At 34.5% G+C, this 26,123-nt stretch overlaps 1 protein-coding gene across 2 annotated transcripts; it reads left to right on the top strand.

Moving 5' to 3' along the window:
* On the top strand, nt 10,593–26,123 carry LOC105173406 (putative acyl-activating enzyme 19). 2 transcript variants are annotated; one of them, XR_002288066.1, is made up of 17 exons: nt 10,593–11,044; nt 11,887–12,378; nt 12,540–12,736; nt 14,302–14,505; nt 15,087–15,806; nt 17,119–17,783; nt 18,349–18,424; nt 18,511–18,597; nt 19,206–19,249; nt 19,764–19,872; nt 20,948–21,007; nt 21,886–21,974; nt 22,332–22,396; nt 23,282–23,341; nt 25,085–25,129; nt 25,588–25,697; nt 25,775–25,806. XR_002288066.1 is itself a non-coding variant. In XM_011095128.2 (17 exons), exons 1-17 carry the CDS (start codon nt 10,708–10,710, stop codon nt 25,992–25,994), a joined length of 3,576 nt encoding a protein of 1,191 aa, XP_011093430.1. In that variant the 5' UTR covers nt 10,595–10,707; the 3' UTR covers nt 25,995–26,123. The 2 variants fall into 2 exon arrangements, 1 of the variants encoding a protein (XP_011093430.1); XM_011095128.2 differs by having other exon boundaries at nt 10,595–11,044; nt 21,886–21,970; nt 25,775–26,123.

Raw genomic sequence — 26,123 nt, 5'->3', positions numbered from 1 at the left:
GTTACTCGCAGGATTAGTTTTCAGTTCCTAGCTGACTCCAATAAGCTCCGCCACCAAGTGGCGCATGTTTACATTGTAGCACCCCCTACTCGCTACATCTAATTATTACTATTCCATCTTTTCTTTAATCAGAACTCATTTTATAAGTAATTCTCTTTCAACCCGTAAAATAAATTCTAATTTATCAATATAATATATATATATATATATAAAAATATATATATATACCACAAAAGGTAATAGATACCTCCAAAAGTTTATATTTACCCTCACTAGATGTTCTCATGTACATAACCTCAAGAAAAATCATACGACAACTTAAAACATAAATCCCAATAAAAGACCAGAATATTTAACACCCAACAATCAAAAACTCTGGCTTCAGATGTCACGGCTGACCCACCTAATAAAGACGACGGTACCACTCAAAGTCCAATGTGGCTAATCAGTGTGACCTATATCTTGAAAAAGTACGTGGCAAGGAATGAGCTGCCTACTCAATAAGTATAGCTAATCAGTTTATATATATACACAGCCAACAATTCACGTACATGCAGTCACATTGACTAACAGTCATTAGTCATATAGCAACATCAGATATAAGCAGTAACACATACTCACAACTGTAAATCAATCCACGATATAATATCTGACGTTATCGTTTATTAGTTAAGGGCCCCATTTACTCTAGTTGGAGTACATCAGTCAATGGTTTCGCCGGCCATCATCATATCATATACAACATAGGATACCCGTTGTGTGATATCCTCACACTCTTTTACTTCAGCTGTGTAGCAATATCAGTACGGGACATCACAACAAACATGGTACCCCAATACCACCCCAGTGTGTAGCTAACGGCACAGGATATTCCTCACTGCCCGGAATACCCCGGTACCCTACGCGCCATGGTACCTAGCTTAATTTATATATTTTTCATATCTCAATATCAATCACATTTTCATAAACCATTGACTGTGTTCCCAACTAGGTAAGCATCATCTTTTATTTCAACTCACAATCGTCATTCTATTCTTTATAATAATCACTTTTTCAATAACAACTCCCAATTTGATCTCATCAACAATCAATTATATGATTATCACATAATCATATCCCGCATATCTCTACATTACCATCACATATCACATAGTAACAATTTCACCAATATTATGGTAATCTAACAAATAATCCACAACTAATTATATAAACAATCAATATACAAAAGCCACGCATAATAATATAAAACCAAGTCCACGTTCGCATCCAAGAAACCAATATATATAATATAAACAATACTACACATATAAATATATATATATATATATATATATAAATTCAATTAGCTATACTTACTTTATATCCCAAAATGCTTCAGTTTCACGAGGGACTGCTCAACCCTCTACTTTGTCGTCACGTCCTATAATAGAATATTATACGTATAATCAATATATATACAATATCATAAACTCTAAATAAACTATTATATAATATTCGTACATTTTTCACCAATCTTTTAATATTCTATTTATATTAAAGTCCAACCCCTATTCCATTTCTTTTTGAAATAACTACCTTTTCTAAGCTTCTCAATCATATAATTGATTTATCAATTAATTCATAAGAATTCATTTAATCAAACCCCATATATATTTATAACTATCATTTTTAATAACATTCATAAATTACATTACCACTGAAACCTCATTTTCTCTCTTTCATAACATAATATTTCTAAAATATAACTTCTGAAATATTTCTATGAATTTTATGTCAATTTATCGTTGCTATACAATTTAATTAAGCAATAATTCATAGAATTACATATTTGGTTAATCATTCCGATGGAATTATATAAATTAGCTATAATAATAATTAAATCTAGCAAATCTAATATTTTAATTACCCAACTATATCATTTTTATAGCAAATGTGATATTTAATACGACACTAATTTAAATAGCCAAAATCATAAAGTACTTCGATTAAATACTATATCGCTCAATATAATCAATATTTAATAAACGAACTAATTAAACAATATCATTATATAAATTATTATAATTTTTAAAATATAAATTCTTACCTCTATATTTTTTCCTCTTCGCCGAGAGAATTTCAAATTTTCAAAGTAAATTGTTTGTGTGTGAATTGTGTATGGGTGTGTGTGCACAGTAAAGAGAGGAGAGAGAGAGAGTTGAGGCGCTGGCCACTCATTCTCTCTCTCTCTCTTCACTTTATATATATATATATATATTATATACATAATATTATATTATTATTATGAAATTAATTTTTTTTATAATACCCATTACGTCCTTCTTAATTTTTTAATTAACATGATTTGCTTTAAAATATTATAACAAACTCTTATTTACTCCGTTCAAATTTTATATATTTCAAATTCAATCTATAATTTATTTACTATTTAAATTTCTAATACTTATCAATTAGTCCTCCAATTACGTGAAAAATTCTACGGACGTCACATACATAAATCGTTCCTAGCTGGCGTATGCACTTACGTATGCTGCCACCAACCGACGCACGCTCTTAATAAGTTGCCACCAACTGGGGCATTCTCCTAATAAGTCTCCCCTAGCTAGCGCACACTTCCTATAAGTCACCCTTCGCTGGTGCATGCACTTACATCAGCTGTCACCAACTAATGCACGTAGTAACATAAGCCCCCATTAGCTGGTACACGCATCCAACTCAGGTATCATTAGCTAACACATACATCTTACAAGAAGCTATTAGCTAGCGCACTCACTTCAGTTTGTATCTGCCTTCTGTTGACACATCTATTTTAGCGTAATGCTAATAAAACTTGCTTAAGCTAACTTACTACTTGAGTTCTATCCTTGCTCATTTACTATGAGATATACTCTTTTGTACTAACGAAATCACATCTTCCTCGCTAATGACAAGAGCAACTGGATACGTACGCTTGCATCAGTTGAGCACAACAGGTCAACATTTCTTACCCTATAACAGGTTGCCCAAACCTACAGTCTTATCGCAGTAAAAGTCTAGCTACTTGTATTAAGAATTATCTTATCATACTTAGTATTGTTCTAACACCTGTAGGAAGCATTGTTATGTAGCAAATAAATTAGGTATTCTTCAATCAAGTATTTATACTAACCTACATAAACGACAAAGCATAGTAGAAAGGACTCTCTAGCTAGAGTCTTTCATCTTGTCAGCATTACTCGAGAAGCTCAGCAGGACAATTCTTCTCTTTTTTGCAGGGCAGTCATCTACTCCAGACATCCAACTCACGATTTGCACTCCTAGAGTGGGAGAATTATGATGCCTTCTAAAATTATTCGGTCAATCCCACAAACAAGGCATACTAACTCAGCTTCCTAAGAGCCCAACTCATCAGCAGGACATATAAGAGCCACTAGCGAGATGGATAAAGCCCACTAGCAGGGGGAATAAACCTCATCAGTAGGGAAGAAATGCCCACATGCTTATTTGCTACTTTACTAAACTGGCAGACCCTAGGAATAGGTTCATTTCAGCCGGACACGTCATCATACAATTGGATGGACACGTTATATAGCATGCCAAGATGTTTGTACACGTCATCCTAAAATATCTCGAGGTGGTTCTAAGTAAATCTGTTGCAAATGAGTTGGAAAATCTACACTAACCAACTCCCCAATTTTTAGACACATTTAGCAGAGTTCAGTCCAGCTCACGTATCTCAGTCAATATTTATCCAAATAACCAACGGTTTGTTGCCGATGACAACCAACTCAAAGAACTTTCTAATGGCTTATGGAACTCAGTAATTGACCACGTATCCAGCTCTATACAAGCTTATAAATAGAGGTCTTGTGCAGGCTTATGGAACATCATTTTTCATTCTCAAACTCTTACTCTCTTGCATTATTCTCTTTCGATTTTTAAGCTATTTCAAGCTTATATTTTGCACTCCATATGAATATATACACTTTAATACCATTTTATACCATTATTCTCACTTTAATTCAATTTTTTTCCCTTTTATTTCTTCATAAATCGTTACTAACTTAAGTATCAGAATGCTAACTTCTGTTTTGTAGGGCTAGTCCTTCGATTATCTTAGGATTTTCTTAAAGATCCTTCGACCCTTGTGGTTTGGTCAAGTTTCTGATAGTATCACTACCCTACAAAGCTAAGAACTAAAATACCAAAATGCAAAGATATAGGATGAAAATTGCATTTAAACCAAGAAAAAAAGTAATAAAATTGTAATTCTAAACCAAGCAAAGTTTATTCAATATCTATCATATGGCTCATACATCATTTACATGATAAATATAATATATTTATTTTCTAATTTTACCACGTGATAAGTTTTTGGATAAATTATAAGGGACTTTCCTAAGATTCCCCTTAATTGTAAATATCCTCTCGTAAATACCCCCTAAATTTACAAATATTCTCCTACAATGAGTTACCAGAAAATGTATTTATAATTTAGAGGGGTATTTATAATTTTTTAAATAATAAGAAAATATTTATAATTATCATAAATTTCAAAGAAGTCCATTATAATTTATTTATTTATGTATTTATTTTGAGAAAATGGTGTTTGGCAAACAGTCCAAATCAAGTGTCGACGGCGTTGGGCAAACGAGTGTATCATGACATATGTGAGGTTATATGTATCTATCAATCATAATGTAATATTAAAATTGAAATAAACAGTAATGCATCAACTATATATAAGAAAACCATTATAAAATTACAAGTTCATATGTTTGGTTACTATAATTTTGTTTAACTTTTGGATATATTAAAATTAGGTATGAATTAATAAAATATTACTCATTTCTAATTTTGCTACATGATATTTCAGACCATTACATGTGATGTGCGTAATTATTTTTTAAATTTGCTTACATTATATCCGTAAACAAAATTCCAAATAGCTAATTAAGATATGTGAATTACAATCTCTATAAGGCAAAAAACGGTAAGATGTACGATTTCATGTAAACTGACATATTTAAAAGAGATCAGATGGTCACTATGAGTCCGTACATATTTGGTTTAGATTGAGTCGGGGTCTAGCTAGTCGGAACAACTTGAATAAAAAGGCGCAGATGTTGGTCTGTTTCGTAATTAATTAAAATATTAGGAGCATTTGGTGTGTTCATGACCTTCATGTGATAACACCTAGCGAAAATAATATTTTTTGTCCCACGAGTTAGGCCTTTTTCACTTTTGATACCATTTAATATGGGATTAACACTTTTAATACATCATTTACAAAAATCAACACTTTTGCTCTTCTTTCACTTTTTTCTTTATAATTAGATGGTGAAGGCCATGTGCCCATCACATGACTGTTAAGTTTCTTTTAGCTGAAGGAAAAATTAACACGTTTTCAGCATGAAATCACTTAGAGGAGGGAATATAACTACTTTGAGGTGAAATAATAAATCTTAAAGGAGATTAGGACAAAAAAAAGGGGAGTTCTCTCTTCTCTCATAAAAAATTAACTCCCACCCTTCCCATATTTGTGTAATTTGAAATCAAATAGAAGCAACACAAAAAATCGACTAAATTGCATATTTGGTCCCACAAAGAAGGTCGGTGCCCTTTTTGGTACTGTGTCCCGAAAGGTTAAAAATAGTTGCAATGTTGGTCCCATTTTCATTTTTTTGTCAATACTTAACGGAAAGGGTCAAAGTGTCATTAGTTGATTGTAGGGGTGTTCAAAGTTCGGTTAAATCGGCAACCGAACTGAATCGAATTTTTTGTTTTTTTTGTTTTAATTTTGGTTTTTTAATCGATTTTTTTGAACGGTGACCAAATCGAATCGAAAATCCGATAGTTTTATATTATATTATTATATATTATATATTCTATTATATTTATATATTAATAAATGATTATAATATAAAATAAAGATAGAGAAGAAAAGAATCTTTCTCACAGAAAAGAGAAAAGAGAAAACACGACAATTATTCTGTTCTCGTTCTCCAGTGCAATCTCCACCACTCTCTCCACGCTCCAGTCGGTGGCAACAACCATTCTCTCCACCAGTCTTCTCCCTCGTCTTCTTCGTTCTCACTTCTCAGGTAATTTTTCTTTCTTACAAAGAAAAAGAAATTCAAAAATTTTGACTTACAAGTTTTACTTTGAAGGTGTTTGATGAAATGCCTAATAGAAAATTTTTATTTTTATTTTTTTTTTTTTATTTGATTGTATGCTTGATCTTGCAAGACCAAGTAAAATTGTTGCTATAATCCGTTTGTAGGCTTGTAGCTTCAAGATTAGAGGTACTTTTTATTAGTTTTTGAGTGTTAAACGAGATTAATAGACTAATAGTTTCCATGTACTCACTAGCCTACTTTGAAACCTAGTTTCAATGCACCGAAACAAACATAAAACTTATCAAACTTTTTAGTTGCATTACCATCTATGCTATCTTGAATTGATATTAGAATTGAGGACCCTAGATTACTTTTCTTTAACTCTTTAGCATAATCTCATAATCGTGAATATTGTTCTTCATCAGACCCCTGAATATGTTTTAAAGCCTTCTCCTTAGTCCTATATGCCTGATGCTTGGAAATTGTCTGTAGCACCCTGTAACGACACTATGACTATATCTCCTCTAAGGCCATACTTAAAATAAACCCTAGTTGTACAAGTGAATAAGCACATAACACAATCCCTACTGTTTATATATATACATGTAATTTCATCGGCACCACTAGCAAATTGATCATATAATACACAAGATTATATGCGTATCTATCAAATACCACAACATGAAACTCTTATAATTAGTTCATAAGTCATTCTCATTTTAGTTCATATTTACACAACTCTAAAAGGTGATTTCTTTCTTTAAAACATCTTACAAGCTTAGCCAAGAGGGTGTTTGGCTAAGTTTTTTTAAAACATGCACAAAGGATGATTTTCGATGCTGCCCCGCCGGCTTTCTAGTATTCTAATTGTAACCAGGATGGTGCGCCTGATGATGGTATAAGGTCCTGTCCTACTGATGTCGGGCCTAGTTCATATTATAGCAGAGCCCCTATGATTATGTGTCTGGCCTGGCAGATCGATTTCACGATGTAGTTCATGCTGCCGAGCAGTTGTTGTGGAATGGTTGCACCCAATCTCAATTGGCATATGCTGCTGAGTTGGTGAATTTCAAACCGAGGATCATATTTTTGGGTGAATATATGATTGAATATCCCAATAGGCTGATCATATATTACCCGCAACCACACCCTACCCCTGAATTATTATAATACGAAGAAGTTGATAAGAGACTTGGATTTACCTGTTGAGAAGATTGATGCGTGCAAGAATGATTGCATGTTGTACTGGAAGGACGACATTAATTTAGATTACTGCAAGTTTTATGGAGAAGCTCGGTACAAGCCGACTAGGGAGCGAAATCCTAACCATAAGAATACCCCATATTCCATTCTTATGTACCTGTCGATTACTCCTTGCCTGCAAAGGTTGTATGCTTTAGAAGCGACTGCCTAACATGTGACGTGGCATGCCAACCATCAAATGGAGGAGGGATCCATGTGCCATCCATCTGATGCAGAGACATATAAGCATTTTGACCGAATATATCCCGATTTTGCAACAGAGCCTCGTAATATTAGACTTGGTTTGTGCACAGATAGGTTCGCACCATACGGGCAGTACGGTCGTACGTATTCATGTTGGCCCATTATACTTAAAGCGTACAATCTCCCACTTTGGAATGTGTATGAGTTCTGAGTATATGTTCCTGAAGATGGTGATCCCTAGCAATTCAAATTTGAAACTTCTCATTGATGTTTACCTGACGCTGCTGATCGAGGAGTTGCAGAAATTGTGGCATGCGGGTGTACTGACGTGCGACAATGCAAAGAATGAGAAATTCACGATGCGCGCCGCTTTGATGTGGAACATGAAAGTCCTGTTTGCTTATGGGATGGCGTCTAGATAGAGTATCGCTGATGTTATAGGGTGTCCAATTTGTCGCTCCCACACGACTACGGTAGCAAGCTCAAGTGGATAAAAAAAACATCTTCTGGGAGCTCGAGTACTAGTTGACGCATCTGATACAAGACAATCTTGACATCATGCACATTGAGAAAAAATATTTGACAATATATTCAATATCGTGATGGATATAAAGGGAAAAACGAAGGACAATTTGAATGTATGGAAGGACCTGAAGATTATATGCAATCGACCGGAGCTTGAGGTTGATGAAAAGAGGTCGAATGTGATGTCCAAAGCCGTATATACTCTGACCAAATAGCAGAAAAGGGTGATATGTGAATGGATTAGTCATCTAAAGTTTTATGATAGTTATGCATCTAATTTGGTCCATGGTGTCGATATGAAGGAGCTGAGGCTTCACGGCATATAGAGTTATGATTGTCACGTATTCATGTAGAAGTTGATTCCGATTGCCTTCTGTAAATTGCTTCCTGAGCCTGCATGGAGTACGTTGATAGAGTTCAACCTTCTATTCCAAATTCTATGTTCGACGACGCTCGATGTAAACAAGGTACAAGAATTGGAAGGTAGTGTCTCTACCATCTTGTGCAACCCCGAGAAAATATTTTCACCAGCTTTCTTTGACTGTAATAGTTAGTGAAAGGTTGTGAACTTACCTTTAAATTTAATAAAGTTGTTATTCAATAGTTTGGTATTTTTGTTGGTAAAGGATATTTGTTTGATTGGTTGTTTAAAATTCGTGTTGAATGCAATAAAATTTCTATTTCTGATTCTATTGTTATGAATATTGAATTATCTAATATGTGACACAGTAGATTAGGTCATTTAAATTTAGGTTCTCTTAAATGAATGATGAATCTTAATTTAATACTTAGTTATAATACAAATTGAGTGCATAAATGTCAAATATGTGTAGAACCCAAATAAGTAAGGTTAAATTGATAAAATGGAATTTAGGAATACTTGATTTAGTTCACCCTAAACTGGTAAGAAACTTAAACGACTAAGATCTGATAGGAGAGGAGAATATGATTCGAGTGCATTTAGTGAATATTACAAAAACTTTGATGTTATTCATGAAGAAACGCTTCCATATTCAGATGTTTTAGTAGCTTATAAGATGTTGGATCTGATTTTAAAAATAAGCTCCTAAAGTGTTTGGATAAAGTATGATGTTAAAACTTGTATATAAGATATGAAAACATATTATAAGATGTTAGAGTGTTTGGCATAATAAGGTATTTTATTCGTAAAATGACTAAAATGCATGATACTATAGCATCAAATAAGTTGTTATTTCTTGACATAGCTTTAAAATTTTTTAAAATACTTTTATAAATAGAACACATTAGCTTAATTCAAAATAAAAATTTAATAGATAATTTTTTACATTAAAAAATAACGAATTATTACCTAAACTTTTGAATAAAAATAGTATATATGTACATTCACGCTAGTCGAATATTGATTTAGATATATACTTTATATTTTTTTAGTTAATGCAATGATTATTTCTAGTTATATAATTTATAATGTCTTGAACTTATATTTTTCAGTAAATATATATCAATAACAATCTTATTTTTATTTAATTATAATATTTATTATTAAATAATTGAGTATTTTTTCTTTTTCGAATGTTAGAAAAAGAATATTTTCGAATGAGAGAGAGAGTGTATGAAGGAATATTTTTGTTTTATGACATATTAATTTTATATAACTTATAAAATCTTATAAAAAAAGTTATTATTTTTTTTTTTTTGTAAAGAGCTTATAAGATTCAAAACATCTTATTTTTGAGATCTTATAAGTTCTTTTAAAAAAAATTAGCCAGATACTTTATTGGAGCTTATAAGCCTCTAACGTATTATAAGATATTTTTAGGAGTTTATAAATTTAGCCAAACACCCTTAATTATAGCTTATAATATTTATTAAGAGGAGACTCATGTAATAAATAACTATCTTAATTGACATAACATGTATAAACTAAAATGTTTTTAAATATATATATATATGTATATATATATATTATAAAAATGGATAATTACACTCTCCTCCCCTGAGGTATGATGTAGCACCCTTGAAGTTTACTTCCATCTAACAAATAATTTTTCCTATTAGTTAAAATTATCTGAATTTGCTTATATTAATAAAAAAATTAAATGAAATTAATATTTATCTTCGATTAATTTATTACAGGTCAAATAATTTTATTTTTGTCTAAACTATCCTTATAAAGTGAGGATATATCTCCTCACATGCATTAACGCGTGGAGACGTACGAGGGTAATTTGATTATAAAAAAGTTCATCTGACCTGCGATAAGTCCGTAATAAGTCAATTGGATGTAACTATAGATTGTTTTTTATTTTTTGTTAATATCAGCAGATTCAGTAAATTTTGACTAATGAAATGCCTTATTTATTAGATATAAGCAAACGGAGTATTAGATGTAATTTTTCAAATTACAGAAAATTTAGGTGTAATTAGATCGTAGCTCTGAGAAAGGAAGTGTGATTATTCCTTATAAAAGCCAATCCTTTGTCTAATTTATTGATTTTATGTTTAAATACATTATAATTAGAAATACCGATAATTAAAAGATTCGTGTTTAAAGTCACAGTGGTGAGTGGTCCACTTGGTACTCAACGCCAACGGCCTATTTCGAAACGAACAGAGCTTTTCTTTGCTACGGTTGTGCTAAGCTCCCTCGAAGCTTATGGCTGGCGGCGAGGCCGCGACGGGCAAGCTGTCAGCGTGTTGCATCTCGCACGAGTTCTACAAAGCCGCTTCTAGGTTCCCCGATAAAATCGCCGTCATACACGCCTCCGGCTTTGCTCGAATAGCCCGGGATTTTGCCGCCGCCCGATATTTAGATGTTCATAGTATCGGATTTGCCTCCTTAGAAGCGGCGCCTTCTTCCGGGCCGACGGTCTATGATGGCGATGAGTGCTTCACTTTCTCTGATATTCTCTCAGCAGTCCAGAATCTCAGTTCTCGCCTCAGGCGCATTTTTGACGGCGCTGATGATCCGTATCTGATTAAAACCCGGCGAGGTAGTATATCGAGAATTATTTTGTCAGTCGGTATTTACTCCTTGGAGGATATACATGTTGGTAGAATTTTATGGCCGTTTTTGTAGTTTACTGGATTAAGTCCCTTTGTAGAAGAAAGAACTATGCAGGATGCCACTGGAAAATTGGATACTTACTTTTCCTTTTATTTTGGGGGAGGGGGTAAGGAATCAATAGTGCCACTTGGGATTGATTTTGGGATAAACATCATTTGCTGCAATACCCTGGTGGAAGTGTTCTCTTTACTCCTTAAATCTTCTGATGTTTATTTTTATTATACATTGTGAATGAAATGAGAGATTTCTAGGCGACTTAAATTCATAGAGTTCTCCATGGTATGCCCTAAATTTTGGAATGCTGACATCTCATGTTGAATTTGTGATGAATATTAGGACGGGACATCTTGTTGTGGAACTAAATGCAAATTAGAAAAGAGATAGTTGCTTTGGAACTACACTTATTATAGAAAACTTTTATGCCCTGGTACTACCTTTAAAGTTGGCACTTAGCTCTATAAACCTGTTTGATAATCCATGCAGACCAAAATATCAATTATCACGATTTTATCCTCTGGCTAAAACAACCAATGGAGTTTTTTACACCCCTGCTTCTTGTTTACCTATAATCTCTATACCTTTTAGCGTACCACCGTAAACAGCTAGTCCATTAATATGTTAAGACTATTAAGCTGATGTGAAATTTGTATCTGTTAATTAATATGTATATTTTTTGTGATTGGTGAAAATAAAAAGTATACAGAATTCTTATTTTACCAGGCTATTTATTCAATTTCTGAAAGCTAGTTTTATTTGGATATGTTGCAGATAACATTTTTAGTGAAAAGACCGTACATATTTCTGAACCTTTGCAATCTTCAAGTCGAAATGGGCAGCAGTGTACAAACCATAGGAACATATCTCCAAAAGTAGTTGGAATTTATATGGAGCCATCTGTTGAGTACATTGTGGCTGTCCTTTCTGTTCTAAGATCTGGTGAAGCATTCATGCCTTTAGATCCCACATGGCCAAAATCAAGAATATTGTCACTCCTGTCCTCTTCAAAAGCTGATCTAGTCATTGGGATTGAATCACCCGTTAAAGGGAATTGTTGTCACAAGCTTGATACATTACAATGGCTTATTGATGAAGTAACTTGTCCTGTTTTACCTGTTTCTATGAAAGAAAACATCAAAGAACAATCTCATCCATTACTGACGGCGTGGCCTTGTGAAAGTGAAAGCTCAAGATCATTCTGTTACTTGATGTACACATCAGGATCTAGCGGAAACCCTAAAGGTGTATGTGGCACTGAAATAGGTGAGCTTTCATGTCAATTTCCTTACCATCAAGCAGAGTTGTATCTTGTAATCCAGACTTCAACCAAAACATGAGCTTATCTGCTCTTTCAGGATAGTTTTTTTTCTAATGTATTTTTTCATTCACAACGGTGTTTTTATGCCGGCATCTCCTTGTTGTAGGTCTTCTAAATCGTTTTTTATGGATGCAAGAAGCATATCCTCTACATGAAGGAGATGTAGTGCTTTTCAAAACAGCAATAAGCTTCATTGATCATATGCAAGAGTTTCTTGGAGCTGTACTTACTACTTGTACGTTGGTGATACCTCCTTTCAATCAGCTAAAAGAAAATATATTTTATGTCATAGATTTTTTACAGGTACATGGCAGAGGATGAGATACAAAATGATTTTAGAAAATTATTTCTGCTTGATATGGCAAAAACTTCAACTATCATTTATTTATTGTTTAATGATGAGATGCTGAATGGACAGATAAATTTATATTTGATCCTTACTGAAAAGTGGTAGCAGTAGCAGTAAATATTTATCTTGTCATTGTAGTGGTACCGTTTGCCTCTCCATGGTTGGACTTTTAGTCTTTATCTGTTTGTTATCTAGATCTAAGCAAATGGACAGAACATGCATCTACTGCTGAAGAGAATATGGAGGAATAAAATCATGTTGGAACATTTTTTGTCTGCTCCAGGAGTTAGATGTCATATAAATTGTTTTTTTAATTTTTATAGCATCAATTTGCATACTGATATTATCAAGGAGATGTCTGATGTATCTAATTTAGCCTGTGAGGTACATACTGAGAATAATTAACTTCTTGATCTCTATCTCTTGTGTGCACATCTCTGTGTACTTGTTTGTATTTATTCATTTGAAAGTAGCTAAAAGTTTCGAGATCTTTATGGTAAAGACGTATGAAATGTAATTGAAGCTCTTGCATGTGAAGGTTTCTTAATGTGTTTGTTGTGCTTGGCATGATTTTTTTATCGAGCATAATGTTTCCTTTTAGTCTTCTGAACAGAACTATGAAGTGTGGAAAATGTGTATCTTTCTATATTTCCAAAACTACCAACCTGAAAATTTTTTCCGGAGGAATGAATATTGAAGTAGTTAGCCTATTTCTTAGTGATAAAAAGATGCTAGAACCGAAAACTTTAGTAATTTATGTGTCATGTGAATATATGGGTTTGGAGTCAGCATTGGGTGGCGGAGATGTTTCAAGTTTATAAGGGATCTACACATAGTGTTTTTATGGTGTTAAATGGACATGTTTTGCATGCTTCTGATGCTGAGGGTTGACCATAGGCTTTCCTGGAGATGGTCCTTTACTCCTTGAGCATTTCATAAACTTAGTCCATCACATTTGATATGATTGTTGGAACTTGATACTGCCAGAATAAGAACCCACTTGAACCGGAGTTGGTAATAATTATGTTTCCAATACAAGTGATTTAATATGATTATGCCTGCACATAATTAAACTTCTTACTCGCACGTGTTAGTTAACTTTCCACTTTCTAGTGTATACTTCCTCGGTCCCAAATCCCAAGTTTAAGACTCCAATTTGACCTGATATGGATATTCTTGGCAAGTGTTGAAAAGTTCAAGTTTTATATGTCTTTACATTATTATCCTCAAAAAGCATGGTTGAGAGTTTGTAGTGTCACATCATTACTTTAGTTAAGAGGGTGGCTTTAACAATGAAACTCAATTTAGTAAATAGATTTTATGGGAGTCATAAATCTGTGATGGATGAGAACAAGATTTTTGCGAGACTAACAATGCTTGATATATTTGAGCTGGAAATTCATAGTGTTACCCTTTACATGCTGCTAGATTTTATAACATGTAACCACTATGCTATGCATTTCTCTTTTAGTAGGAGCCATAGGGGCATTATCTATGTTTTCTAACATCTTTCTTCCAGGGATACTTCATTAACAGGCTTGTAGCTGTGCCCTCTTTGATGAGGGCGATCATTCCATCTTTGCAAAGTCCAAGCTCCGTAGTGATTCAAGATTCTTTGAAATTATTAGTGCTAAGTGGTGAAGTTTTACACCTTTCCTTGTGCAAGATGCTTCTGAAGTTGCTACCCCAGACTTCTATTTTGAATTTGTACGGGAGCACAGAGGTTAGATCTGAAGACTTCTATACTTGTTCAAGCTTTTTCTTGTTTTTAGCAGCAAAATGTCCAATAACATTTGGCATTAGAGTTACTAATAAGGACAAATTGGAGAATTTTACATATCAAACCCCAGGTAATGTAACAAATAAATCTTGTTACATTTCAAAACTCAAGTTTACAAGCTGACTTGTATTCTTTTCACAGCTCCTTTGTTCTTCTCCCCTTTCAGATTTTCTACGTCGCTGCCAGTGTGGCTGCCCCACCCCCCACCCCCTGGCAGTCTTAAGCCACAGTGTATTGCACATCTTTATACTCTAGAAACATGTTGCTTCTTTCTTGTTCTAGTTAATATAGCAGCATTCTGGAGTTTATCTTCTTGTCATTCATTCTTTCTCGAAGTAGAGTATATTAGGAGGCCTGGTCAGATATCTGGGTAATTTATAATATTATTTTATTTCTTTAGCTGGATCTTTTGGTTAGTTGCCTAATATTGCTGATACAGAATGATACGTTTGTCGTACATGATTAATTATTTTAAGCCAATTTGCCTAACGTTGACTACTTGTCTGATACATGTTTGTATTTAGGTGTCTGGTGACTGCACATACTTCGACTGCAAGAGATTGCCACTGATTCTGGAAAAGGAGGTATTAAGCAGTGTTCCAGTTGGCTTGCCTTTGTCAAACTGTGATGTGGTGCTTGTCGGAGAAGATGCACCAAATGAAGGCGAGATATATGTTGGTGGACTATGTGTGGCAGCAGGTTACTTCTGCTATCCCTCTCTTATGCCTTTAGCAGATGAGGATTTGTCTCCCGAGCACGATATTAGGTACCCCAGTAGTGGGTATGGGATTCAACATTACTTCAGAACTGGTGATTTTGCCAGAAAGCTCTCAAATGGTGATTTGGTTTTTCTTGGAAGAAAGGATCGTACATTAAAAGTTAATGGGCAACGCGTTGCTCTTGAGGAGATTGAGAGTGCATTTCGGGATCATCCTGATGTAGTTGATGCTGCAGTATTATCCCGTGAGGTTGAGGGAGAAATCTTACTCCTCGAAGCTCATGTGGTGACAGAGAAAACTCTCGAAAATGATCAACTTCTGAAATCTTCTCTTAGGAATTGGGTAGTGGGGAAGCTTCCAGCAATTATGATACCAAGACGCATCTTCCTCACCAGATTGTTACCATTGACTTCTTCTGGGAAAGTTGATTACTTGTCCTTAGCTGCTTCAACATCTTCTGACCAACAAGCCAGGGTTAACGTTGATGAAATTCCTGAGGATCACCTCCTAGAAGTTATTAAAAAGGTTCTTCATGAACACCATCGAAACCTAAGCATGCTTACTTGGACATACGTACTCTGATATTAGGTCATTTTATTACATGCTTGCTTGAATACGAACATTTTTCAAGTTGAGCAAAGATTGTTACACTTTCTTATACTAAAAAAAGTGTAAAAACTAGACTTAAAAAAAGTTGTATGAGTGTCTATCTCCACATAAAAGGAGTAAGTTTTCTTTTCAAGTGTTTAACCAACCTGTGTATATCACTATTCAGAAAAGGAAAAGAAAAGAAAAACTCTGATCACTATCCGTGGTTACCATCACATTATTGATTAATGTAGCTGCTATTTTCCTTTTTACTTTTTCCAGATGTGATACTTAGTTTTTTGTAATCTTTGTACGCAAAGTAATTGCTATAACTAATACTCTAACTTTGAAGGAACTTCCTATAGTTTGTAGATTCTAATTGCAAGTAGCAAGTTGGCACAACTTTTGGAATAACAATTTTGAGACAGATAGTCATCCTTAAACTGAAATCAGTGCAGAATTGTTGTCGAATTAGCCTTAGAACATAAGATGGTTGTATTTTTCAAGTCTCGTATCTCAGGCATTTATGTAGTTTTCATGTGTGAGGAAAAAAGCACACTAAACGAGTTCTTCTCTTAGAACGTCAAATAAAAAGAGAAACTATATACTCTTACGTCACTTTAGATGCAACTTTTTTGTCAAACTTCGGAGAAATGTCACTCTCTTCTAAATGAAATGATCCAATCTTTGATTTTCGAACTTCCTCTCATTCATAGATTTATCGTATATTTGTCAACCTATTTTCATTCCAAACCACATTAAGTAATATGAATGAATCAACTATATTACTCACTCTATCAGAATTTTGGTAGCATATTCAATTCAATGCCCAGTATAGATGATCATTTCATTCTTTTCCTCAATCTTCAATATATATTATGCTAAAATTTGGATGACAAATTGTGTGGAATGGACAGGATAAAGGCAAACAAATTCACCCTCACATAATATAACATGGTTAGATGCTTAACGCAGCCCGTTTTTCTCCTTGCGAAATTCGCTCTAGTCCAATTTTCTCTCTAATTCAATTCGCAGTAAATTTTCCTTAATGCCTGTGTTATTACCTCTTGCTTACTGGCATTTCTGCAGTTTCGTTGCTTCGGTTTTGGCCAATTAAATTTCCAGTGTTCTTGAAATCATACATCTTTCTGTTGCACGTGTCATAGAGAGTACTACATAATTTTGGTCCACTCCTGATACACATCAAAGACAGTTTCGCTAAAGAAGTCTTCTTTACTTTTTTGTTCAGGTCTTTTCTGATGCACTGATGATTGAGAAAGTTTCTAATGATGATGATTTTTTTGTGATGGGTGGAAATTCTATATCTGCAGCATATGTTTCTTTCAAGTTGGGAATCCATATGAAGTTTCTGTACACTTTTCCCACTCCGCTCAGTCTTCAAATGGCCCTTTCATCTACCAGCTCTTCTATAGGAACTGATGCTCATCTGAGAATGGATTTGAGACGGCCAGAAGAAATGCTTCTCTCAAGGGAATCAAGAATTCCCAATTTTCAGGGAAGCAAGCCTCACAGAAGGTTCTTTCTTGCTGATAGTAACAGGGTCATTTGTAATCCTCCCAAAAAATTGAAGACAGAGTCATATACCTATGAAGGTCCTTTGAAAGAGCAAAGTCCTATGGGTAGTTTATGGAATCCCTCTGCAGTGCATACAGAATGTTCTTTTACTCGGTGTAACAAAAGCATGCATGGAGGGCTATGTGCGGAAAATTATTCATGTGATACAGTCTGGTCGAACATCATACAAAGGGATGGAAAAGGATTTATGCGAGAACTGTGGAAAGTTGAGATGGATTCTTGTGTTGATGCATCACCTCTTTTGGTTTTCAAAGGAAGTGCTCTCTATATGTTCATTGGATCACACTCTCACAAATTTGTTTGTGTAGATGGCAAAAGGTAATGTTTGTTGCTTTAGCCATCCATGGCAGGCACCTAAGTTCTGATACTTCTGTTAACAATTAACAACTCTGAAGGATATATCCTCGTTTGTTCCTCTGCTCCACTGAATTATTGATTGAAGCAGGATCTGCTTTTTTTTTCTTTCCTAATTTAGATATTTTTCAAGCTTATAAAAAACCTGTGGGAAATTTATATATATTTTTCCTAGAATGATTCTTTTTTCATCTATAATATTGGGTTGACTGTCTCAGTTTAGTTTTTGCCTTATTTTTTTGTCCCATGGTTGGTGTTTCTGTACTTGGTTTGCTCAATGTAGAAATTCGGAGACCCCAGTTGATGGGAAGGGAATGGAATTTCAGTGGTTTTCCATTATATCAGCTGCTGCGCAAACAGTATGCCAAACATCTGAAAAACTTACATCTGCGGCTTTTACAGCCAAACATCTGAAAAACTTACATCTGTAGCTTTTTACATTAATTATTTGATCATCATAAAAGATGTTTTCTTTCTGAAAAATCATTCATTGGGTTTGAAAATCAGTATGCCCTTTTAAATTTTGTAGTGGAGTTGTTCAGTGGGAGTCCAAACTAGAAGGACGGGTAGAATGCTCAGCAGCAATTCTTGATGACTTCTCTCAGGTTGCTTCTCATTTTAATTATTCTGAATGACCTGATACCTTCCTCTGCTTTAAAGTTTTTAAAAAATTCACATTAGTGTTTTGTAGATTGTTGTTGGCTGTTACCAGGGAATCATTTATTTCCTCCACTTTTCAAATGGCAGCGTCTGCTGGAGTTTCCAAACTAATGGTGAGGTATGATGACTTTGAAACCTTGCTTGCTTGCTTTATATTGAACAAATATAATAACATTTATGATGCTACCCTGCTTACTTTCTGAAATCACGTGATGATATTAAGTGTATTTAGTGGCAGACTTGCCCCATATTAACTTGGCCAACTTGAGAAGGATTCAACTGAGCTGTCAGCAACCTTGATTCATTACGCAATATGCTTGTTCACTTTCTAACCTTGATTTTGGATTCGGGCTGTAAATTCTGTATATACTGGAAGATGGGTTTTCACCCTAATAGACATGCCAAAAAATTGCAGACAGTAAGAGTGAGGGTATAATGTAGAAACTTTAACTGCTCAAAAGGTTAGAAGGAAGAGGACGAAGCAGGATGTTAGAGTGCCAGCCAGACTTTCTTTTCCTTACCCTTTTCCTTACGCAACCTTTCACATTGTTTACCTACACAAACTTAGATATGAAACATGACATTCATTTCGTTAATGTTAGTTTTGAAACCCGTAGGAAGTGATCAACTGCCCATTTCCTTTATTTCCTATTGCAGTCAATAAAAGAGTTGCTTAAATTTGTGGAATAATTTTATTGATACCCACTTTTTTCTAAACTTTTGAAGGTGAAATCACAACCAGTGGTTGACAAAGGCAGACATTTGGTTTGGTATATTTTCTTTCTTATTTTATTGGTTATAACCTTTTCGTTTCCCCTCTTAATACAGATTTTTCTTTCCTGAAATTATGTCATTTTTTCATGCACTTAAGGCTGGGAGTTAAAGTTTCTTTTATTGCATCATTGTCTCTTTTGGTTTTGTATGCACATCTTGTGATAAATAGATATGCTTCTCTTAATAGGGTATATATGGACCTTCAGCATAACAAGTTAATTATTTTAGCTACATGACACAACAGCCAAATTTGTGAAAATTTGTCTAACAATAATGCTGATATTTCAATGCCCCTTGTATGCTTAAAAGCTTATTTAGGTTTTATTTTAACTAGTATGATGGATGATCTGATGCTACTCACTTGCGCAATAAGAAGCTCAGTTTTTTAGTAGACTTTGTTCTATCATTTATCTGACAAGAAACTGCTATAGACATGTTAACTATCAAGAAGATTCTCCATACCAGTTTAATCTCAAATCTCTCTTGTTTGTTATTTTACACTTTTTTCAGGTGTGGATCTTACGATCAAAATCTATATGCCATTGATTACAAAAGTTACCGCTGTCTTTATAAACTTCCATGCGGTGGCAGCATATTTGGTTCACCTGCTATTGATGAGGTGGGTTTTGCAAAGTCATTGCAATACATATCTATATATTAATGAAGGGATCACGACTCTTGCTTTAGCGTGTCACCCTCCCCTTGTCCAAAACTAAATTATGCTGTAACTTGTGTTTTTATGATTTTTACAGTAAATTGTCTCTTGAATTATAGTTGACGTAAATATGTGACAGCATATATCTTGAATAAGTTTTCAAGTGTAGGACGCTGCTACAACTCTAGTCCCGACATGAAACGCTCATATATTAGAGTGAATTTAGTACAGAGCTTCTTCCAAAAACTGGTGGGCACAACCTTGACACATGATGAGTTACAAACACCAAGGCGCTTTTGTTATGCTGGAATTAAAAGACAATTTCCAACTTTTTCTGTGCATTAGAATGATGCAGGAAAGATCATTCCAAGTAATTTTTCTTCCATAAAAATAATATCTATTCTTGCATCTGAGTAAAGAAAACCTTTGCTAATCATAATACTCTTACGTACTACGTATCTTCCTTCTACAACCAAAGGACTCTACCTCCTGCTCCTTCCTTGCTAACCTCAGTTCTTTTTCACACCAGTTCTCTTCCTTCCAACGGATCAAAGCATCATCAAGTCCGTCTCTCATGTGGCTCCCTGCACCAGGCATAACTATCACTAGACTGTCTTCAACAAACCTTACCACCAAATGTCCATAGTAATCCATTTGCCTTTTAACGCCATCTTTAGCTACTATTATTCTCCACCCGGAAGGTTACCCATCTGTAGAATTTTTGGGTTTTTTGCTTAGGGTTTGTTTCTAGGTTTAGGTATAAAAAGTTAGAGACAGGCTGATAGGCACAAAAGGGTTATTGACAAAGTTGTCCATCTGTAGCTTCCTAAACTTTACCTTTAACTTGTCCAGCAAGATGTGGAGACACTGATAATATCTCATCAAAGTGTTCAGTTCCTAGTTTACATCAACAAGTATTTACGTTTATATATGCCTAACGAATAACGAATGCCTTTAACAAATTCTTAGCATCAATTCTCTATTATTTCTTCTATATTCACTACAGCCTTAGTTTGTTAACCTTCTTTCGGTTTTGCAGATGCAAGAAAAACTTTATGTGGCATCCACCAGTGGTCATGTTACTGCATTGGAAATTAAGGTTTTGACTTTTCCTTCTTCTATCTCAAATTTTACAACACCCATGTTAAATTAAGGTTTAGCTAAGTTTCTTGCTTTAGGCATTGTATTGGCTTGTAACAGCTGATTAAGGTTGATTGAGAATATAAAGGAAATTGGTTATTTTTGTTTGGTTAGTTGGCTATAAGTTATACTGAGAAGTCATAGCTATACTTTCTTCTTATCACTACTTGAAGAGTCTGAATCTTTGTGGCTGCACCTTGCACGTATATGTTATTAATTCATAAAAGAAAGCAATTTAGCATATTTCTGGTTATATATCTACATGAATATTGTATTTTTCGCAAGATGGATGATAAATTTTTCTGTATCCTTTACTCAAGTTGGTCCATGTCTTTCAATACAAGTTGATTAAATGCCGTTTGGAGACCACAAATTTTCTACCAACTCCATTTTCTCTTTCTTTCCCGTAAATTTTGTCTTGTCAGGTCTTTATCTCTGCTATCACGCATCAGCCATGGTAAATGAGTTTGGTCTCTCTTCTGGTGTTTCATTTTGGTGAAAGTGATTTATTATGTGTCTTTTTGGATAAAATAAAAGTTACATAGAAGCCTGACTAAAGTGGATGAGATAAAGGAGAAGATTGTATATGTGCTTCTAGGAAAATATAGAGGGCAATAGTGAGACATGTAAATGTTTCTCCAATTAAGAGCTGCGCTTAAGATTACCCTATGTGTCACCTAGATGGGTTAAACGTGCTCGTTTGTTATTGCTTTGATTGACCATGGGATTATGTTGCATGTTATCTTCCATCCCGAACTCTCATGTGACTCTTCAGAATATTATAATTTTCTTAATTGTTATAACTTGTCTTGATATGCAATTTGCATGTTCATGTAGATTCTACCCTTTAAGAAGTTGTGGGAGCAAGACATGGGAGCACCTATTTTTGGTTCTCTTTCAATCAGTAATCCTGATGGGAATAGTATGTATGCATTTCATTTAACCATTTACCTTATTACTTATCCCTTATTCATATTGAATACTTCTTTTTGTCGCATTTGACAGGCTTTTCTTATTCCAATATAAGCCATGTTTCTGCTCTTTTCTGTTTATGAACTGGAGACAAGATTATTTCTTCATTGGCTGACTTTCGTTGTGTAATATGTTGGAAGCATAAAGTCTTTTCTCTTTCTTTGTCTGTCATCTGATTACGACTTATATTTTCCTTATTATGTGCATATACTATTGTTAGTCAATCTGGCTTTTATAGTTGTGCACTTGTATTGTACATGCTTTGCGTCTGTGGGTGTTTGAGATATCTTTTGGTCTTCATGCTGTTGCAGTCATTTGTTGCTTGGTAGATGGGATTGTACTTGCCCTGAACACCTGTGGTTCTATTGTTTGGAAGGTATGCAATCACTTAACTGCATATTCATGTATTCTGCCATTGTGATTCTTTTTTACACTATGCAATTTAAGTTTGCATATGGTGGTTCACATTGATGTTTAACCTAACTTGATTGTTGAAAACTCTTGGGTTGTTAGTCATCCTTGTCAAAGTCATATAGAGCTCATTTACCACCAATCAGAACAATAAAAAGTATTAACTCTTCTTAGGGCTGCATTGTTTTGAAGTACTGCTTTCTTGTTGTTCTTCCAAGAGTGCTGATATGAACTATTTTTCATTTTCTCCTTTTCAGTTTAAGTTAATGTGCATTTATTTCTTTATCAAATATTTGAGGGGAAGTTTGTAATAGAGTTGTAAGCACTAGAAATTTTGTTAATCATCTGTGTATTTCTTAGTGGCTGAAAACTGCACCACAAAGAAACTTTCTGAAATGAGGAGTTCCAATATATCGACTTGGCACATTTGGGGAGTGATCGTATGGGAATTACCTTACTATATTGTATTATTTCTGCTTCTCTCTTTTTTTTTTTCTAATTTATCTTTCTGTTTTACCTAATAAGCAGTAACTAGTGATTCTAATGCGAGTTAGTCTGTTCTGTGGATGTGATTCCTTTCTCTGGAGATGACATGACCTAATATATGTTCTGAGCATTTGATCCTTTTTCTGTTTATTTATTTATCGATAAAATGACTAAGCTCACTTTGTTAATCCCTTGGAGAAGCTTCACTTACGTATAATCGTCGGGTCGTGGTTGGTTATTATTGTACATGCACACATGAAAAATGGGGAAAAACTATGTTGGTGAAGGTCAAATTCTTGTAAAATTTCAGTTTGCTATCCTCATTAAATCTCTTTTGTTCTTCTTTTCCTCGTTTACGTAACAGGTGAGAACTGGTGGGCCGATTTTTGCCGGACCTTGCACATCTCAAGCATTACCTTCCCAGGTCAGGTTCATTGATTCAGATGCTGATTAAATAAACTATAACTTAAGCTTTCGTATCGACGTATCTAAAGTACTCACATGGCTTACTGTTAGGGAAAAACTCCTTTTTGCTTTTAAAAATATTTTTTGCGGTTCTAAAAGTCTACGTTGAACTTGGGCTCAATCTAAGTCCTATAATTTATTCTGTATAGCCAAATATAGATACCGTTTGACCCTCCTCTATCCTCCCAAATTTCCACCAACCAACCAAAACAAACGAGGGAAAGCTAACTTTCCTCATATTTTTTGTATCCTTCTTTCTTTTTCATACTTTCTATTCATACATACTGTAGTTGCATCCCCGAGGTGATGGGCACACAAGCTTGGCATGATATCCATCATAGCTTTGTCAAAAGTTGTTAACAATTGAATTTCAGAAACAAATTCCTCTCTTATAAAAAGCGCTAATTTTCTTTTGCTGCCACTTAGATACATGCCTCAGACACGCACACACATACATTTGGCTTATTTACTGCTTAAAGGGATTGAGCAATTGGTTGTCTTGAGTTGTTTGGCAGTTGGCATAGACTATAAACAGGTCATCTGTTCTCATGGGAGAGAGAGTATCAAGTGAAAATGAACTCAACTAAATATTAAGAAGTCTAAGGAGTCAACTCAACCTTGACTTCCAAGTTTGGATTGAACTATAGTTGAAGCTCAGCATCAATTGGCCAACTGAGGTCTGATGAAAATGAAATTGAAATTCTTTTAACCAAAACAATGAACATTTTAGTTATGAATGTAAAATATAGAAAGAGAATGGTGATTCACGAAAAAGGTCCAGAGCGCTGAACTCTTCTTTCAGGGATTCATGGTGTCGCGGAATGTGTAAACTAGGAAATTTAATGCTGCATCTATCAACACCACCACGAAAGTATATTGCTAGATAATGGATGTTATGATGTTCACGGCAGAAATGGCTTCTTCAATGGTTGAGATTCTTGGTGTTTGCATTATTTTAATTCGTTTTCCTTCTGATATTTTTGCTGGAACCCACCGCCAAAGCTTTTCTTGCCTTTTAATTGTTTCACCTACTTGACAAGTGTGCTAGATCTGTATAAAGATGAGCAAGAATGCGGAGCTGGTTGCGAAGGGGTTGAAAATTGAGTCAACGGTGAATCTACAAGGAGACTAGATATTCTTAGACGAAACGTAATGAAGGTCATAAGAATCAATTTATTATTAAGTATAAGTTTGCAGATCTGCTACATAAAGAAAATAATGAAAATCATGTAAAGGAGCTTGCAAGCTATTATTCGAGAACCATAAACTCAAGATGTTACGATGTTACCATTACTTGATCCAAATTAAAAGGTTTGCCAACCCTGTGAACTTTATGGGATATCATCAAATTTATACTGGTAAGCACAAACCATCGCTGTTATTAAAGTATACTTCTCAAACTTATAACTTTTCCACCCTTTGTTCTGATTAGTGGAACCCGATTCATGAATATTTGGTTTGTTGATTTGACCAATTTATACCCGAATCACATGACTAATGATTGGCTGTGCTACTTGCAACAAGAGTCTCTCTACACTAATTTCGTAGTTAAATAAATGTATAGTGGCAAATGCCATCTATTTCGCAGTGGACTCTGCCCAGTGAACGTGTGCAAATTGAGCAACTCTATATTTCATGCTGCCATTTTGCATTAGATAATATAACTTTGATTCCAAAGTCAATTGATTCATATCCTATGCAGGTACTCATTTGCTCCAGAGACGGAAGTATCTATTCCTTTGAAATGGTGAGATTGGTTGTCTACACATACTTGTTTTCACTGAACATTTTGTGCATAATGTTCTGTTTGCCAGGTTCTTTGTTAAGTAGAGCCAATTACCTGTTCATATCGCATTACTTATTTGTGCTTGGAAAATCATGTCTTATGAAACTTACACTGTAGCTGGTTCTTAGTCTAAAATCAACTCAAACTGGCCTTTAAGAATAACATGCCATGTCAGTTAACTCTTATGTTACAATTCTATTTAACAATCAGTTCATACTCTTAATTTAACACAATTCGGATTATTGGAAACTGCCATTTAGTTTATCAATCATTCATAATCTAAAAACTAAAGTTCAAGATCTCCTACTACTTCGATTCTCTGCTGATACACTTTGACTTGAATATTCTTAACATTGGCCAAATGTATATGCTCAAAAGAAGTATATGTAGATTAATGATTCTGTTATCTTTAATTCCAGGGAACAGGTAATCTAATCTGGAAGCATGCAATTGGACATCCAATTACTTCATCTGCTTATGTAGATGAGAACACCCAAGTGATGTCTAATGGCTCCATTTTGTCTGACAGGTAATGGTTAAAGCTTAGCATATTAAGTTGGCTTATACTGATTAATTTTCCTGACAGTTCTTACTCATCCTTTTTAGGTTAATCTGCGTCTGTGACAGTTCTGGTGGTATTCATGTGCTTACAGTTGACTCGAATTCTATTGGAGGTTCAAAGCAAAATATGAAAGACATAGTACAGGAATTTGCTCGATTGGACTTGGAAGGGAACATCTTCTCTTCACCAGTGATGATTGGTGGCAGGATTTTTGTTGGTTGTAGGGATGATCACGTGTATTGTATTAAGCTTGATGTTGAGTAGCTTAAACCTGAGGTCCAACTCGATAAATCTTCACTTCTATAATCTTGTGGTGTCCGATGCTGGATCCAGAAAAAGGCAGCTTTGCCCGTGAGAAAGAAGTCGAGCGTTTTAATTGGAAATGGTGAAACT

This window comes from Sesamum indicum, linkage group LG11, assembly GCF_000512975.1.
Source record: "Sesamum indicum cultivar Zhongzhi No. 13 linkage group LG11, S_indicum_v1.0, whole genome shotgun sequence".
Classification (NCBI taxonomy): domain Eukaryota; kingdom Viridiplantae; phylum Streptophyta; class Magnoliopsida; order Lamiales; family Pedaliaceae; genus Sesamum; species Sesamum indicum.
The sequence above is the reverse complement of the archived record's forward strand: the minus strand, read 5'-3'. Positions and strand labels throughout refer to the sequence as shown.

Bases quoted from the DNA above. Each gene is read 5' to 3' on its own strand.
- LOC105173406 (XM_011095128.2), top strand. From the start codon at position 10,708: ATGGCTGGCGGCGAGGCCGCGACGGGCAAGCTGTCAGCGTGTTGCATC. The intron at 12,737-14,301 runs GTACATGGCAGA...TCTTTCTTCCAG, and splicing joins ATGTCATAGATTTTTTACAG to GGATACTTCATTAACAGGCT. The intron at 25,698-25,774 runs GTAATGGTTAAA...CATCCTTTTTAG, and splicing joins GGCTCCATTTTGTCTGACAG to GTTAATCTGCGTCTGTGACA.